Here is a 15,072-nt window from a genome sequence, read left to right as displayed (position 1 = left end):
AACTGTTTATAAAAGCTCAATATAAATTTAAAGGGTTTTAGGTCAAAATAAATAAAACTGAAGAAAAAATTCCTTTTTCAGGAAATTGTATCATTAAATTAATATAAAAACATGTACCTACAACAACCTCCATTTGTCAAACTACATGGGTTTTACTGGTGAATCAGTGTTGCAGAAGATGAGGGTGTTTGCATGTTCATTATGGAGTCTCTCTACGTCCAAATCAATCACATCTGATGAAAAGCTGAGAAAATACATTTTAGCTGAATTATTTAAATGCATTAATAGGAAAATTGGTTCAAAAGTTAGCAAAGTTTTTGGACCAAAACTTTTGATTGCTCTTGACAATCTGGGTATTTAAGGGTTAAAGTAGTAAAAAAAAAAAAAAAAAAAAAAAACTCAAAATAAAAAGCTAATGACACCAGAAATGCCTTAAATGTTAAATAACCATGTTCAGGGGAGTTTATTTCCCATATTTTTTTAAGCTTTCGAGTTTAAAACAAGTACAAGAAAATTTCAAGCATATACAAAAATCTCCACATTATTTTCAGCTATAAAAAAAAATTGCTTTATCTCAGCTGTTGACAATGAAATCCAAGCTTAGACCTAGAGGATCTCCAAAGAGTGTGACAGAGCAGTGTGATTAGTGTAAAAAAGATCTTATAAAGGGTTAGTGTAATGAGAAACTGTCCAAATGTAACACTTTAAGCCTTGGTAAATGTTATGCTTTAAAATCTGTTATCAAGGAAAAGTCAAATCAGAGTCAGGTTTGGTAAGGTTACTCTTCCACTACATGGGCTTGACCATCATTCTAGTGGCCTTTGCAGAATAAGGGGCACCTGTTTTCCAGGTGTGCCAGTGAAGGCCTGATGCCCAACCCAGGTGGTCACCAGCAGCGTGCCAGTCCCCGTTCAGACTGGCAGAGCCACAGCTGCTGTACCACCACCCACCGCCGTCTGAGGACGCACATTCATTCACAGCAATATCTCCAAAGATGCACGGTGTGCAGCCGTCATTGTCACGATCAAGGGTGCTGAAGCCGAAACCATTCTGATCTATTCCACTGTATGAGCCCCGGATGGCATCACCTTTGAACAGAGTCACAAACTATTTCAGTGTCAGCTCAGATAAACTATTTTAGAATCACAAAAAAATCAGCTTACTCAAACAGACCTATGACAACTGTTTCCACTCCTTATTGGATTTTTAGAGGGTAGGGGGCAGTGTTGTTTAACCCTTCATAGGGCACTAATTGAAATACTCTAAAATACAAAATGTTAACCATAGTGTGTTAGTCTCCCTCTTCTTGCCATAAAACACCTGAGCAGCATTTGCTAAAAACTGAACACATGCAAAAAAAACGACTGTTGTAAGGTAATAAACTGACAAAAATCACTTATATTCACTATTTACAGCTTCAAAACATCTATAAAATCTCTCTGAATCCCCATATGTTACAAAAACCAACATGCTTCTTGACCTTACTGAGGCACAGGGTTGGCCCAATATTTAATGTTTGTGGAAATTACCAAAAATGGTCACTTACCCAATAAAGGGTTAAGTGAAAACAGGGTATGCTGCATGTTTTCATTTTCTGTTGACTACAGCTGTGAAAACAGCAGAAGCCAAAGGGATTGTAATCTCTACCATCAACATTAATGTAGAGAAGAAGCAACACGAGACATGTCTGTACATTAAGGCACATTAGTAATAAAACTGGGATCTAACAAGACATTTTTAATGTCTTATTTGGTACCCTTGTATCAGTTACCAGAGAAGAAAGGAAAAACCTCCATTGTTTTATCTGTTTTATCCATTTATCTGTTTTTATTTTTTGTTTGTTTGTTTGTTTGGTCTTTTGTTTTTTTTTTTGTCATGCCTATACTTTTTTATTGCTTCCCTGCTGTAATGCTTTTAATGTTGTACGTAAAGCACTTTGAATCGTCTTGTACATGAAATGTGCAATATAAATAAACCTGCCTTGCCTTGCCATTATTGTCCGCTGATAACTATAATAATAACACACTCTAATACAGTAATATTAAAACACTACCATTATTCATTTGAAAATGTTGAAACATTTTTACATGTATTCAAATATAAAGGAGGGACAGTAAGCTCTAATAAACAACAGTACCTGCAGTTCCTTTGTATTTCCTGACTTGCAGTTTAAAAGCCGTTTTCTCGTTGCCCACTTTAAAGTTGCTGTACTCTGCAAAGGCACTTCCACCTTCATGGTCCCACAGGTCGACCCTCATGGTCCATTTTTTGGTCTTGCTCTTAGTCAGAAAGAAAACCTTCTTTAGCCCAAGCCAGTGGTCCCCTGGGTGAAACAACAGGACGCACTTTAATGAACAGTTTTACAGTGTTAGGTTAGTATTGTATTTAATGTATGATGTGGGTTATTGTGTGAAACATGCAATGTGTGTTATATGTGGTACTGTTTTGACATGTTTTATCCTGGTGTTGTACCTTCCTGTCATTACTGATTTTTTTTTAAAAATTCTGTTTTCTATCTGCATTCAACAAAAAATGTGTTTGAGTAGAATGAAAAGAGCAAATGAAATATGATGATTATTACTCAGGCATGTAGTTTGATCCCTCACAGCTGTGGTTGTCACTACTTCAACATACGCAGTACATTTTATTATTATTCTCCCACTGAAAAAAAACAGGGAAAGTTTCATGGTCTACTGAAAGTTCGCAATTTGTCACCATTTTGTGGTGATGAAGTGGTTGTTTGCTCACACAGTGCTTTCTGCCAAGGATCAAGAACACTGTGAGCTGCTGATTTTTATACATTTCAGTGACAAATGTGCATTGTCTCATAGTACAATCTAATTCTCTTTCAGGTCACTTGACACAATGAATGGATTATGTCACCTTATGTAAACAATCAATTCAATATACTAGTTGACACAGCACATTTGTCACTTCTGAGTTCTTATTTGCTTTCACCCATTGAATCATTTTATGAATCCAAATAAAAACTACTGACACACCCAGCAAACAATACTTACGTGTAAGGTTTCCAAAGCCGTTTTTATATGCCACCCAATTCCTGTTGAACAAAACTTGCCCACCAGTGCGCCTTTGAAACACCGTCCAACCTCCATCAGTACGCATCTCACAGTACACCTGAGCAGGAGGTCAAATCGACATATGTTAAAAAGATAAATAAATAAACCCCAGGTTCTCAGAGAGCATTTTTACTGAGAATGAGATGAAATTCACATCATGAGCTGAACAAACACATATGTAAAAATGCTACATTTGTTTTTATGTTTGAATTCTCTGCATAATTTTAAAGCTTTGCACAACCTTTTGCTGTACTTTTATACAACAATTGTTTGAGTGTCTTAACCCATAAAGACCCAGTGCTAATTTTGTGTCAGTTCCCAAATGAATTTTTCTCTCTATTTAACCTTTCTTTCTTTTCTTTTCTTTTTTTTTATTACATCTGTATTTGGAATGGACATGTAAATACACCCGCATAGTAACATAGCAAAAATAAAATCGGCCTTTGCAGTGCTCACTCTCCTCTAATAACTTCAATTACATATGACTTTACATATATTAGTAAATATGGGAACACCTTTTAAGGGTTGTATTGACAAATTGCCCGGTATAATTGATGACCTCCGATAAATGCAAAAAAAATTATACTCTTACCCAAAATTAATGAATTTTTAATAAAATATTGGGGCCAAAAATAGGACCCAAATTGGGACAGGAAAAACTACCTAGGTGTCTGTGTTTTATTTTGAAAACATTGCTTGAAATGGTCTTATATATCGCTATAAATAAAGACACTGTATTAAACTTGACGATCTTAGTGGTTTTTCTAATTCAGACGTGGATTTTTCATGAATCTCAGTCTGATTCCAGGTTTTGTATGTAATCCATCGTGTCCGCTCGCATTACATGCAGAACCTGCCCAGTTAAAGGCATATAAATTGCAAATGATTTTTCAACAGCAGTCATTTTTGTCAAACATTCTGCCTTGCATGATTAGTTCAATTCCCAAAATGTACCTGTGGGAGAATAAAAAGATATTCAAAAAAATAGTAGCACATAATTTTCGTGTCCTTTTTACCGTGTTACATACAGATTTTTGTATTGAATATAATGTAAAATAATATAAAAATGTGTTTTATCTGAAAAACAGTTTCTCGTTTATCTCAGTAAGTATTTATTTTTATAGATCCAAACTGCTTCCAAACTTGCTTCATAACATTAGTCTACATTTGGTTTGAATTTTTAGCCCCTCTGTCCTGGTTTTAGGGACCGGTTTCATAGAAGCACCAGTTTAGATCTGTAGATGGTTTTGGTCAAAGGGGGATGTTTGGGTCTTTCTAAAGACATGTTCCCTGAAGTACAACTACAGTGCTTTAAGATGACATCCGGTGTTGCGTTTGGTATTGGTCAGGTTTTTCACATCCTCATACCTTGAAGAGGGTCTTGACTCCAGTCGGCTGGATTACATAAACTCCACTGGATGATTGTGGAGATCGGCTCTTAATGTCATTGCAGTCCGTTCCTACAGACACAATAATAAACTGTGGTTACAGAAACAGCTATATATGCAATGCCTTATTCATTTTTTGTACACTATCTGCCATTTATGAAGTAATAACATGTTCCAAACCTTGAGGAGAGATGACTTTACGCTATTTGTAAGAAAACCACAAGAACAGTTTTAAAGGGAGACATGATCTACTGTAAATATGACACTTAAAATACAAAGAAATCACAACTATGGAAGAAATTGACATATGTTTGTTCTATATGAAACACAGAGATAATGGAAGAGAATAATACTGTTAGGATTGTATTTTCTTTTACCTTTACCTGCTCCGTGAAACTCAAGAAAATGACCAAGATCAGTCCACAGCACCCAACCAGGCTCTTCATTTTGACCTAATTGACAGTTTTAAAGCTACATGTGAATCCAAATACATAGATAATCCGATGCATTTCTGATGTTCTGTGGTAGTGGGAGCACACATACCTGCGTGTTGACTGAACCTTGTATCCCAGCTCAAACACCACAAATGAAACTCCTTTACTATGTAACAGACTGAGGGGAGTGAAGTAAGCAGGGTCAATCAAAGTTCACCTTTGCTTGGATAAAGCTTTCATTCAACACTTATGTGCTGTTATGGGAACTGGAGTGTTTACAAGGTTTTTTCTTTTCAAATCTGTTCCCACTTTTCAGGTCAAATAACGTTCACAGCATAACTCAAATAAAACACACCCGCTGTGAACTGTGTAAAGATAACAAACGTAAAACACTTTTCATTATTTCTTTGTGAGCAAAGAAAAGTCTCAGTTGTATTAATAATTCACATTTCATAGTTATATTCCAATCACAAATGAAGCATAATTTTAACTGTGTGTGTCTAGAATTCTTCAAGTCTGTGATGGCCACACCTTAAAGATGTCTACATGTTGACATTCTAAAGAGACATGAACATAAAAAGGAACATTCTTATTTTCTGCACGTATCAGAGGAAATTATTTATTTGTTATAGGCGTGCAACATAGATGCAGCCCTTTTTGAAATGAGCAGAATGTTTCTTAATTTACGTTCATCAGTAGTGATTACAACTCGAAAACATAGTACACCTACATGATGTTTAGAAGACTTGATATGACTGTAAAACACACACACACACACACACACAAAAAGCATGTGTCAGATTGTTCATTTTGAGGGAGCATGTGAATAAATGTACATGTAGAGTTTTTTCTGTTTATTCAGTTTCTCAATCAGTGTTTTTTCACTTGTACCACCTGTGTAACATGCATTTTTTATGTGTTTTTATTACATTTATTACATTTTTGTTGTCTTAGTTTTTCTTGTAATTTGACACATACTTCTCATAATGCACAAATATATAACACAAATGGTGACACATAGTTCTTCAACATTACAGTTTAGTCAATGTAACATTACAAACTGTGTAATTCTTGTTTCTGTTACTGGTGCTGTGGGCTCCATGTTGCTGCCATCTTTGAGTACAAGATGGGCCCCAGGGCGCAGTTGCTTATCAGGATTAGATTTCCTTTTATTGCTTTGTAATTGTTAGATTTGGGTTTAGGATGTTCCATTTTGCTGAATTAGTGTTTGTTTTTGGAAACTTAAGACTAATTATTGACAGATATTCAATAGTAAGTGTTTCTGTTATCCACATTTTCCACATTTTCTGTAAGCTGTAAACTTGTTGTTTAACAGTAAATTAGATTTTTTGTGAGATTTACTTGCTTTAATACATATTTTCAGTTGTCCTTAAAGGCATGCAGCCTTGTGCCAAATGAGAAAAGGCACTGAAATAATTGGCAAATGTATGAATAACGTCCAAATGACCCTTAGAGGTTTTTACAGATTGACAAACCTCCACATGTCTGGTTTCATCTGATTGATGGTTGGGTCTGTTTGGAAACTGGAAGGGATCCTGCCTGGGAAAACTGTAATATTTCCAGTTTATAATTAGCAGTAAATGAATCCCCCCACCTGAGGAAAAAAAAAAAAAAACTTGCTTACATACATTTACATGTACTCAAACACTTGGTTACACAGTCCCCATGAGAAAAAGTAAGGATGTAATTGTCAGATATATATATATATAAAATTACTCCCAAAAGAGCTTGCAGCCACACCACTCTGAACAAGCCTGATTTCAGAAGCTAACAGAGGTTTGGACCTGGTTTGTGCTTTGGTGGGAGACTGCCTGTGAATACCAAGTGCTTTTCCACTTTATGACTAACAGTAAATTAGGTCAGTTGAGTTCTTCAGTTATGTTGTAATAGCCTGAGTTCACTTCTGTTTATTTGATCTCTTTTATGGGCCAAGAACCTGATTTTGGCTTTTGTAAAATGATTTTATCCTTTTTTGGGTTACAGAAAACCCCTTATTTCTGAAATACCCAAAGCTTTTCAGCACTTGTGCACTAAGAAATGGCTTGTGAACTCTCCTCTGTACAAATGATTACAGAGCAGTCATCTTCCTCCATCCCAAACCCAGGGAAAAGTGGCTCGGTGAAGGTGCTGTTGAATGTGTGCAGGTGACTGAGTGTCCCGGCAGAGACACTGTAGAAGGACAGGGTACCACCGGGATAGTCCAGATAGACCCCGACCCTGTGGGAGCGAGACTTGGGTGCTGGGATTTCTACACGCTGGTGGTTGTGCTGAGCGCTGTAGTGATCCTCAGAGCAGAACAGACTCCAAGACTGGTCTGTGTAGCCAAAACCACACATGTGAGAACCAGCCCTACGACGGATCCCCCTCATTGCCACGGCGATATCCACCCAGCGTCCACGCCACTCCACCTCCCAGTAGTGGCGCTGGGTGAGGCCTTGGAGACAGAGCACCTGGGAGACACTCTCAAACCTGTCAGGGTGATCTGGGTACGGCTGTTTCTCCCTGACCCATGTGACCTGCTTTCCCCCATCGTGCAGAAAGAGAGACTTGGCAGATGTGTTGGGGTTCAGCGTCAGCATACATGCATCTGTACATAAGACACATTATTTTTTCAGTAGTCCTGGTAAATATCGTAACTGAAAGAAAGAAAAGTCAGTTGAAGCAACCATCATACACTAGGAAAAGTAAATTAATATGAATTAGAGGTGAATATCTATAAAAAGTTACACCTCTATGGGTAGAGTGGTATAAGTTCAGTCATTCATTCATTCTCTGAACCTGCTTTATCCTCGCTAAGGTCATGGGGGCTGCTGAAGCCTATCCCAGCTACTTATGGGCGAAGGTGGGGTACACCCTGGACATGTCACCAGTTCATTGCTGGACTGACATATAGAGACAAACAACCAATCACTGTCACATTCACACCTGTGGGCAATTTAGATTAACCAATTAACCTATCAATGCATGTCTTTGGATAGTGGGAGGAAGCTGGAGTGTCCGGAAAGAGCAGTATAAGTTATATTTGTAAAATAAAAATAACAAAAATAAGGAAATCATATATCGTATCACATCACATTATGTCATATCATATCATATCATATCATAAAATCTACTTTACTTTACTTTGTTCCTCTCTGAGTCCTACATAATTTTTAATCCAGGGCAAATTATACAACACAGTAAGCTTTAAGACAACAAGTGAAAAGACTACAAGAAAGCAACAACTACGTCATATTCCCGCACAACATGCACACTTGCAAAAAGATGAAAAATCATTCCTGGTTTTAGGAAACATACATGTTGAATCATCAAAATATCACTTACTCTGTTTTAGTGTTGATTTTAAGTAGCACTCTCCATTAGGGTCCACACTGCAGTCAAAGAGGACAAAAATATGGTTTGTGTATTGTGACTCGTATAAAGTATACATGTCATGTGTTCTTCAAATGTAGCTACATATTGATGAATTAAGTGCTGATTATACAGTACATACTAGAGAATATGACCATGATACATTTTATTTCATCTGTCAGTTGTGCTTCTGCTTACGTCAGCCAATGAGTGTGAAGTATCTTAGAACGTCAGCCAATGAGAGCAAAGCATCACTGAACGTCAGCCAATGAGAGCACAGGGTCACAGAATGTCAGCCAATAAGAGCGAAGCATCACAGAACATCAGCCAGTGACAGCGAAGCGTCACAGAACATCAGCCAATGAGAGCAGAGGGTCACAGAATGTCAGCCAATAAGAGCGAAGCATCACAGAACGTCAGCCAGTGACAGCGAAGCGTCACAGAACGTCAGCCAATGAGAGCACAGCATCATAGAATGTCAGCCAATGAGAGGGAAGCGTCACAGAAAGTCAGCCAATGAGAGCACAGTGTCACAGAACATCAGCCAATGACAGCGCAGTGTCATAGAACGTCAGCCAATGACAGCGCAGCGTCATAGAACGTCAGCCAATGACAGCGCAGCGTCACAGAATTTCAGCCAGTGAGAGCAAAGTGTGAAATGGGCAGTGAGATAGATTTTGGTAAATTGTTCACTTCACCTGAGGTCTGTTAGTTTACAAAGTGGGTTGTCACGATAAGCAGAGATCAGTTTGACTCCAGAGTCCTGCAGGTAGTTGTAGCTGAGGTCCAGCTGCCTGAGGTGAGACGGATTGGAGCTGAACACTGAAGCCAAAGAAGCACAGCTTTTCTCTGTGATGCCACAGAATGCCAACCTGTGGAGGAGAAAGGTACTCATTTAAACCCCTATCACCAAAATTTACATTTGTAACTTCCAATGTGAGACCCTTATACCTTAATATCTCAAGTTTGCAGTGTGGATTTGCTAGTCCACCAGAGAGTAGATCAACCTCTGAGTCCAGCAGATCGTTCTCACTCAGATCAAGTTCTTTCAGGTTAGATGTCCCAGAGCTGAGCACTGAGGCCAGGTCAGCACAGCACTTCTGCAACTTGCACTCATTTAACCTAAGATAAGCATGTGTTAAACATTTTAACAAAAAAGAAATAATACTTGTCAAAAACATTTTTATATTTCAAATTCAGTGTCTGCAGAATATGTGACCTCACCTTAACGTCTCCAGTTTACAGTGTGGACTTCTCATTCCATCACACAACAGCTGTATGCCTGCCTGACCTTGCAGGTTGTTTCCACTCAAGTCTAGCTCCTTTACATGGGTAGACTCAGAGCTGAGAGCTGGGCCAAAGTGGCTGCAACATTTCAGTGTAAGGTCACATCTGCTGAGCCTGAAACATGTAGGAGAAATTTAGAGTTATGTTGCACCTCGTTATACGTGAGTGGGATAAAAAGATAGATAGATAGATAGATAGATAGATAGATAGATAGATAGATAGATAGATAGATAGATAGATAGATAGATAGATAGATAGATAGATAGATAGATAGATAGACAGACAGACAGACAGACAGACAGACAGACAGACAGACAGACAAAAAACAGATGGAGCAAAACAGGTGGGTTAGTCACCAGGTTGACATTAAGGTTAGTAAATATACTCTAAAAAACTTGCTAAAGAACTTCCTCTTTAAAAAAAACTTCCAGTACAATACTGTAAACAAAGACTTCTGATTGTATTTACACATTTCAGGGCACAGTGATATAAAGTGAAACAATGATTTAAGTGATCTGTGGTGATCTGAAAGGTAGGTGTAGTCCAACTACATAAGGTGCTTGGATATTTTACATGAATGAAGTCAGTCAAGTGAATGAGCAACAGTTAAAAATACATTCACATACTGTATGTGCATTAGTTGCATTACTGACATTCCTGATGATAACGTTAATTCAAACAATCACATGTAATAATGGTTTTGCTCTTAGTGAAAAAGCGACTTAGATTTAATGTCTCAACACTCCCTTCATACTGTTTTCTGGCAGTAGTTTGTTATTTTAAGAAGAACTTTATAAGCTCAAACTATTTGAGAGGTGGCATAATGAAATTTGCAAACAACTACACACTGAAGACAGTCAAACATCTTATCATCTCAGACTAAACTGCTGAGGATAATTTTGTTTAGAACAGTGTTTTTCAGCCTTGGGGTCGGGACCCCACGTGGGGTTGCCTGGAATTCAAATGGGGTCACCTGAAATTTCTAGTAATTGATTAAAAAAAAAAAAAAAACTAATAAAAAAATATGTTGTAATGATTCAATATATATGTCATAATTAAAGCACCACACACTTTTCCTTATAAAAATTTTCAAAAGGTGAATTATATACATTATATAGCCTAAATGTTGCCTAAAATTAATGTTAATTTGAAACATAGTATAACAAACTATGACATGATCAAAAACAAATTAATTTTAGCACAAAAAATGTCTCCGTTTTGAATGTCTGGGGAAATTTGTGATATTAAAATGGGGTCACAAGCCAAAAAAGGTTGGGAACCACTGGTTTTGACATTTTATTCAGAAAATAACAATGCTGCTGTGACAGGTTCGTGACTACAAGTCTAAAGGCCAGGACATCCACACTGATGATGTTAATATCACAGGCTGTACTGACCTGAGTGTTTCCAGGTCACAGTGCTGACTCATCAGTGCAGCGGTAAGCAGAGAAACACCCGAATCCTTTAGGCTGTTGTCACTCAGGTCTAGTATTTTCAGATGAGATGAGTCCGAGCTTAAAATGGAAGCCAGATCTTCACAACATTTGACATTTAACATGCATTCATTCAACCTGAAAGAATAGTGAAGAAATAACAGAAATAAAGTTTTTCCTCAAATAAACATTCATTTACTTGAAATCCAAAGAAAAAAACTGGGATTCTTTTTAAGTAAACTTTCTCAGTACCTCAGAGTCTCCAGTTTGCAGTTGGGTTTGCGAAGTCCGGCACACAGAGCCTTTAACCCACCTGGGTGTAAGTTATTAGCGCTGAGGTCCAGGTCCTTGAGTTGAGTTGACTCTGTGCTGACAGCATCACCTAGGATTTCACAGCAATCTCCCACCAGTTTGCAATTGTGCAGCCTTTACAAATGATAATAAAATAAAGGATAAAGCAGTTCAGTAGAAGAAGAAGATGATGATGATAGAAATCTGAAAAAAGAACCAACTCTTCTACTCTGATCCATTGGTTGTAATTCAACACTATTTATCGATATTAGCAAATCAACCCACAAATCTTTTGACCATAAATAACATTTTAAGTTGTTTACACGGTAATGTATCTTGTTACACACCTTAAGTGCTTCAGTTTACAGTGTTTACTCTTTAATCCAACAGACAACAGAATCACCCCTGAATCCTTCAGTTTATTATCACTTAGATCAAGCTCTGTCAGGCGACAAGATGATGAGTTCAGGGCAGAGGCCAAAACTTTGCAGCTATTTTCAGTCAGGTTGCAGCGATCAAGCCTGGAAAGAACAAACAAAACAAAAACATTCTGTTTAGTTGACTATTTTTTTTTTTAAATAGGAGGTACTCAGTCCTAAGCAGAATAAAAGGAAATTATCTCCAGATATGGGAAACATTTGCAGCTTACAGAACTACTAAAACAGGAACAATGTGTTTTTATGTGCGTCAACTCACAGAGCACATGTAGAAGAAGTAATGACAGTCAGCAGCTTCACCACACCATCTTCTGATCGGATGTACTTCTTCAGATCAAACTCCTCTGTTGACTCTGAAGTTGTGAGTTCATAAGTGAGGGCAGACCACTGAACTGGAGACAACGTTTTGGTTGTAAGTCTGCCAGAGCTCATAAAGCTCTGGATTTCCTGCACCAGAGACTCTTCTTTGAGCTCATGTAGGCAGTGAAACAGATTCAGCCTTGACTCTGGTTCCTCTTCGATCTTCTCTTTGATAAAGTTGATTGTTCTTATTGTATCTCCCTCACTCTCTGCCTCTGCTACATAAGGAAGTATTCTTCCCATTAGTTCTTGGTTTGATTTCAGAGACAGTCCCAGGAGAAAGCGAAGGAAGAGGTCCCATTGGCCATTCTGACTCTGTAAAGCTTTTTCAATAGCTGTCTTGTGGAAACTGAACATGGACTTGGGGAGCCATTTTGTGGACATCCTTTTAAGGTACCCAAGGAAAACATTTTCCTTTCTTTGCAAGTAGGAGTGGCGAGCAAACAAAGCTGCCAGAAACTCCTGGATGGTTAAATGTACAAAACTAAATATCTGTCTTCCTCTTCGGCTCTCTTGCGTGCACACCCCTGAGTAGATGGTGGCCTCCTTCACATCCATACCACACTCTTTCAGATCAGCTTCATAGAAGATCAGTTTACCCTTCTCTAGCTGACGAAATGCCAACTCTGCAAGCTTCAACACAATGTTGTTGCTTTCCATTGGATAGTCTCCGTCTCTCATTCTGTCAGTCTGGCAAAGAAGGAGGTACACGTACATCTCAGTCAGGGTGTTCGGCATGCCTCCCGTCACATTGTCATGCAGCATTTTTGTCACTATAGTGAATGTTATCCAACAGAAAACTGGTATTTGGCACATACTGTTGAGGCTTCTTGATGAGTTCACATGGTTGATGATCTTGGTAGTGAGGTTGTCATCACACAAACGCCTCCTGAAGTATTCCTCCCTCTGTTCATTTGTGAAGCCTTTCACCTCGGTCCATTGATGGATGTACTTGCGATGAATACGGTTGGCTGCTGCAGGGCGGGAAGTGATCCAGATCAGAGCGTTGCCAAGCAGATTTCCTGTCAAAAGGTTTGTGATGAGTACATCCAACGGAGCCGGCTCGGTCTCATCTCTCAAGACCTTGTTGTGCTTGAAGTCCAGAGGGAGGAGAGTCTCATCCAGGCCGTCGAAGATGAACAGGACTTTGCTTTCTGTTCCTAGTGTCTGTACTTGTTTCATCTCCGGAAAGAACTGATGGAGCAGCTGCATTAGGCTGCAGTCCTTGTCACCTATGTTAGGATTCAATTCACGGAAAGGTATAGGGAAGAGAAACTTGATGTCCTGATTTTCTTGCCCTTCTGCCCAGCTCAGGGTATACCTCTGTGCACAGACAGTTTTACCCACTCCAGCTATACCCAGGGTAAGCACTGTTCTGATTTGCTTTGCTTGATGGGGTCTGGGCTTGAAAATGTCTCTAGCTTCAATGGCGGTTTGCTCTGGTGTCCCATGCATGGGCCTAAGCTGGCTGACCTCATGTTCCTCACTGAAGCCTCCCCAGGCCTCCTCGATCACATGCAACTCAGTGTAGATTTTTTTCAGGTGGACAATGTCCCCTTCATCTGTATTCCCCTCATAAACATTTTGGCACTTTTTCAACAGTGTGAATTTGAGTTTTTCTTGAATTGCATGGTGGTCAATTTCTATTGAAAGAAAAAAATATATATATATTTCTGCATGCTTCAACTTAAATTTGTGTCTGAACATGAATATTTGGCTTTGAACATAATGTGTGCATGCATATTGTCTTTTCTTGCCTTACCTTTGCTTCCTTGACTGGTTGGTGCTGATAAGGGAACAAAGATGACAGATAACTGTTAGGAAGTAAGTTAGCATACACATGTAGATATTGCATGTTTAAACTTGTTTTTACCTTCATTATAATTCTTCTTTAGGGTTTCAGCTGAATGTTTGAGTTTCATTTTCATTAGTACATCCACTGTGACAGAAATAGCATCATCGCTATACGTTTGCACCAAAAGATTCACAGTGCGTGGTCTGTCTGCCTCCTGTAAATGAGCCTTGGGAATGTGGGTGAATCCATCAAGAACTTTGCTGTAAAGAAAAAAGTGAAATTTTGCCAGTTGTTCATTATCCAGATCTTCCAGAGTTTCCAAGAGGAGGACCGGGACAGACGACATATTTGGTCTCTTGTTGTGTCTTCAGTCTCCCCTGTTTGTCTCTCTCCTGGCAGGGGCTAAGGTTGAATGCTCTAAACAGTTTCACTTTGTGTGCATTTAGCATGAGATGGCTTAGCTGCCGTCATTTCCTGCTGTCCGTATTGGCTCTGCCCATATTCAACTACCCTGTGTTACAGTAAATGTATTGTTCCAGCCCCTGTTATCAGCTTTCCTCAACAAGTGTTTGTTTGCATAACATATGTGAAACAGGATGAGCCAGTTGAGATGAGCAAGTTATTGAGGCAACTTAAGAAATGCATTACTTTAAACTGTAATGTTGTTTGTCAAGCTTTGTCACATTTACAGTGAGACTCTTGTTTTACTTGTTTGAGGATTAAATGAGGAAGTATCAAATTTACTATAAATATCAGTTGGCAGAATCACCTAAATGGTTCTGTTATGTAACACACCGTTATCTAAAAGTGTAAAAGTCAGCATGGAGAAGACATTAACTACACTGTTGCCCATAAAGTTGGATAAATGTATGTTTTCAGACACTTTTCTTTTTATTTCCATTTATACACATCAGTAACCATAATCAGTGATTACATACTGAGTCCCAGTTACACTTTATCTATCAATCAGTGAATCAAAATAAAAGCCAAATACTGTGTGTATTTTAACTGAAACAACTGTAATAAATTACAGTTAATAATATTGCTCATACTATACTAAAAAGTTGGAACAAGAAAAACTACACTAGCAATTGTGTTTAATGTTTTGAAGAATGACAATTTAAAAGTAACTTTTAATGCTGATTCTTTTTCTTTCTTAGATTCACAATAATTATCAATGTTGACTCTAGATGGT

At 38.2% G+C, this 15,072-nt stretch overlaps 2 protein-coding genes across 4 annotated transcripts; both read right to left on the bottom strand.

Moving 5' to 3' along the window:
• Window positions 1-448: 448 nt before the first annotated feature.
• LOC115430526 (fibrinogen C domain-containing protein 1-like) lies at window positions 449-4,944 on the bottom strand. 2 transcript variants are annotated; one of them, XM_030150598.1, is made up of 6 exons: window positions 4,852-4,944; window positions 4,649-4,670; window positions 4,449-4,540; window positions 3,021-3,138; window positions 2,138-2,323; window positions 449-1,088 (listed from the first exon to the last, which is right to left on the bottom strand). In XM_030150598.1, exons 1-6 carry the CDS (start codon window positions 4,912-4,914, stop codon window positions 790-792), a joined length of 780 nt encoding a protein of 259 aa, XP_030006458.1. In that variant the 5' UTR covers window positions 4,915-4,944; the 3' UTR covers window positions 449-789. The 2 variants fall into 2 exon arrangements, with proteins under 2 accessions (XP_030006458.1, XP_030006457.1); XM_030150597.1 differs by having other exon boundaries at window positions 4,846-4,941.
• Window positions 4,887-14,984, bottom strand: LOC115430520 (NACHT, LRR and PYD domains-containing protein 12-like). Of its 2 annotated transcripts, XR_003936949.1 has the most exons (13): window positions 13,956-14,984; window positions 13,845-13,868; window positions 11,982-13,725; window positions 11,633-11,806; window positions 11,247-11,420; window positions 10,959-11,132; window positions 9,499-9,675; window positions 9,226-9,396; window positions 8,973-9,146; window positions 8,248-8,294; window positions 7,448-7,510; window positions 5,012-5,082; window positions 4,887-4,920 (listed from the first exon to the last, which is right to left on the bottom strand). XR_003936949.1 is itself a non-coding variant. In XM_030150584.1 (11 exons), exons 1-11 carry the CDS (start codon window positions 14,221-14,223, stop codon window positions 6,954-6,956), a joined length of 3,684 nt encoding a protein of 1,227 aa, XP_030006444.1. In that variant the 5' UTR covers window positions 14,224-14,984; the 3' UTR covers window positions 5,786-6,953. The 2 variants fall into 2 exon arrangements, 1 of the variants encoding a protein (XP_030006444.1); XM_030150584.1 differs by lacking the exons at window positions 4,887-4,920; window positions 5,012-5,082 and having other exon boundaries at window positions 5,786-7,510.
• Between the last annotated feature and the right edge of the window lie 88 nt (window positions 14,985-15,072).

This window comes from Sphaeramia orbicularis, chromosome 12, assembly GCF_902148855.1.
Source record: "Sphaeramia orbicularis chromosome 12, fSphaOr1.1, whole genome shotgun sequence".
NCBI classification, from domain to species: domain Eukaryota; kingdom Metazoa; phylum Chordata; class Actinopteri; order Kurtiformes; family Apogonidae; genus Sphaeramia; species Sphaeramia orbicularis.
The sequence above is the reverse complement of the archived record's forward strand: the minus strand, read 5'-3'. Positions and strand labels throughout refer to the sequence as shown.

What these genes read in the sequence shown, in the direction of transcription:
- LOC115430526 (XM_030150597.1), bottom strand. Translation starts at nt 4,914, where the DNA reads ATGAAGAGCCTGGTTGGGTGCTGTGGACTGATCTTGGTCATTTTCTTG. An exon ending in TAAAGTCATCTCTCCTCAAG is followed by an intron (nt 4,541 to 4,648) that starts GTTTGGAACATG and finishes TTGTGTCTGTAG; the next exon opens with GAACGGACTGCAATGACATT. An exon ending in GAAATACAAAGGAACTGCAG is followed by an intron (nt 1,089 to 2,137) that starts GTACTGTTGTTT and finishes CTCTGTTCAAAG; the next exon opens with GTGATGCCATCCGGGGCTCA.
- LOC115430520 (XM_030150584.1), bottom strand. Translation starts at nt 14,223, where the DNA reads ATGTCGTCTGTCCCGGTCCTCCTCTTGGAAACTCTGGAAGATCTGGAT. An exon ending in TGCAAACTGGAGACTCTGAG is followed by an intron (nt 11,133 to 11,246) that starts GTACTGAGAAAG and finishes CTATTCTTTCAG; the next exon opens with GTTGAATGAATGCATGTTAA. An exon ending in TGTGACCTGGAAACACTCAG is followed by an intron (nt 9,676 to 10,958) that starts GTCAGTACAGCC and finishes TACATGTTTCAG; the next exon opens with GCTCAGCAGATGTGACCTTA.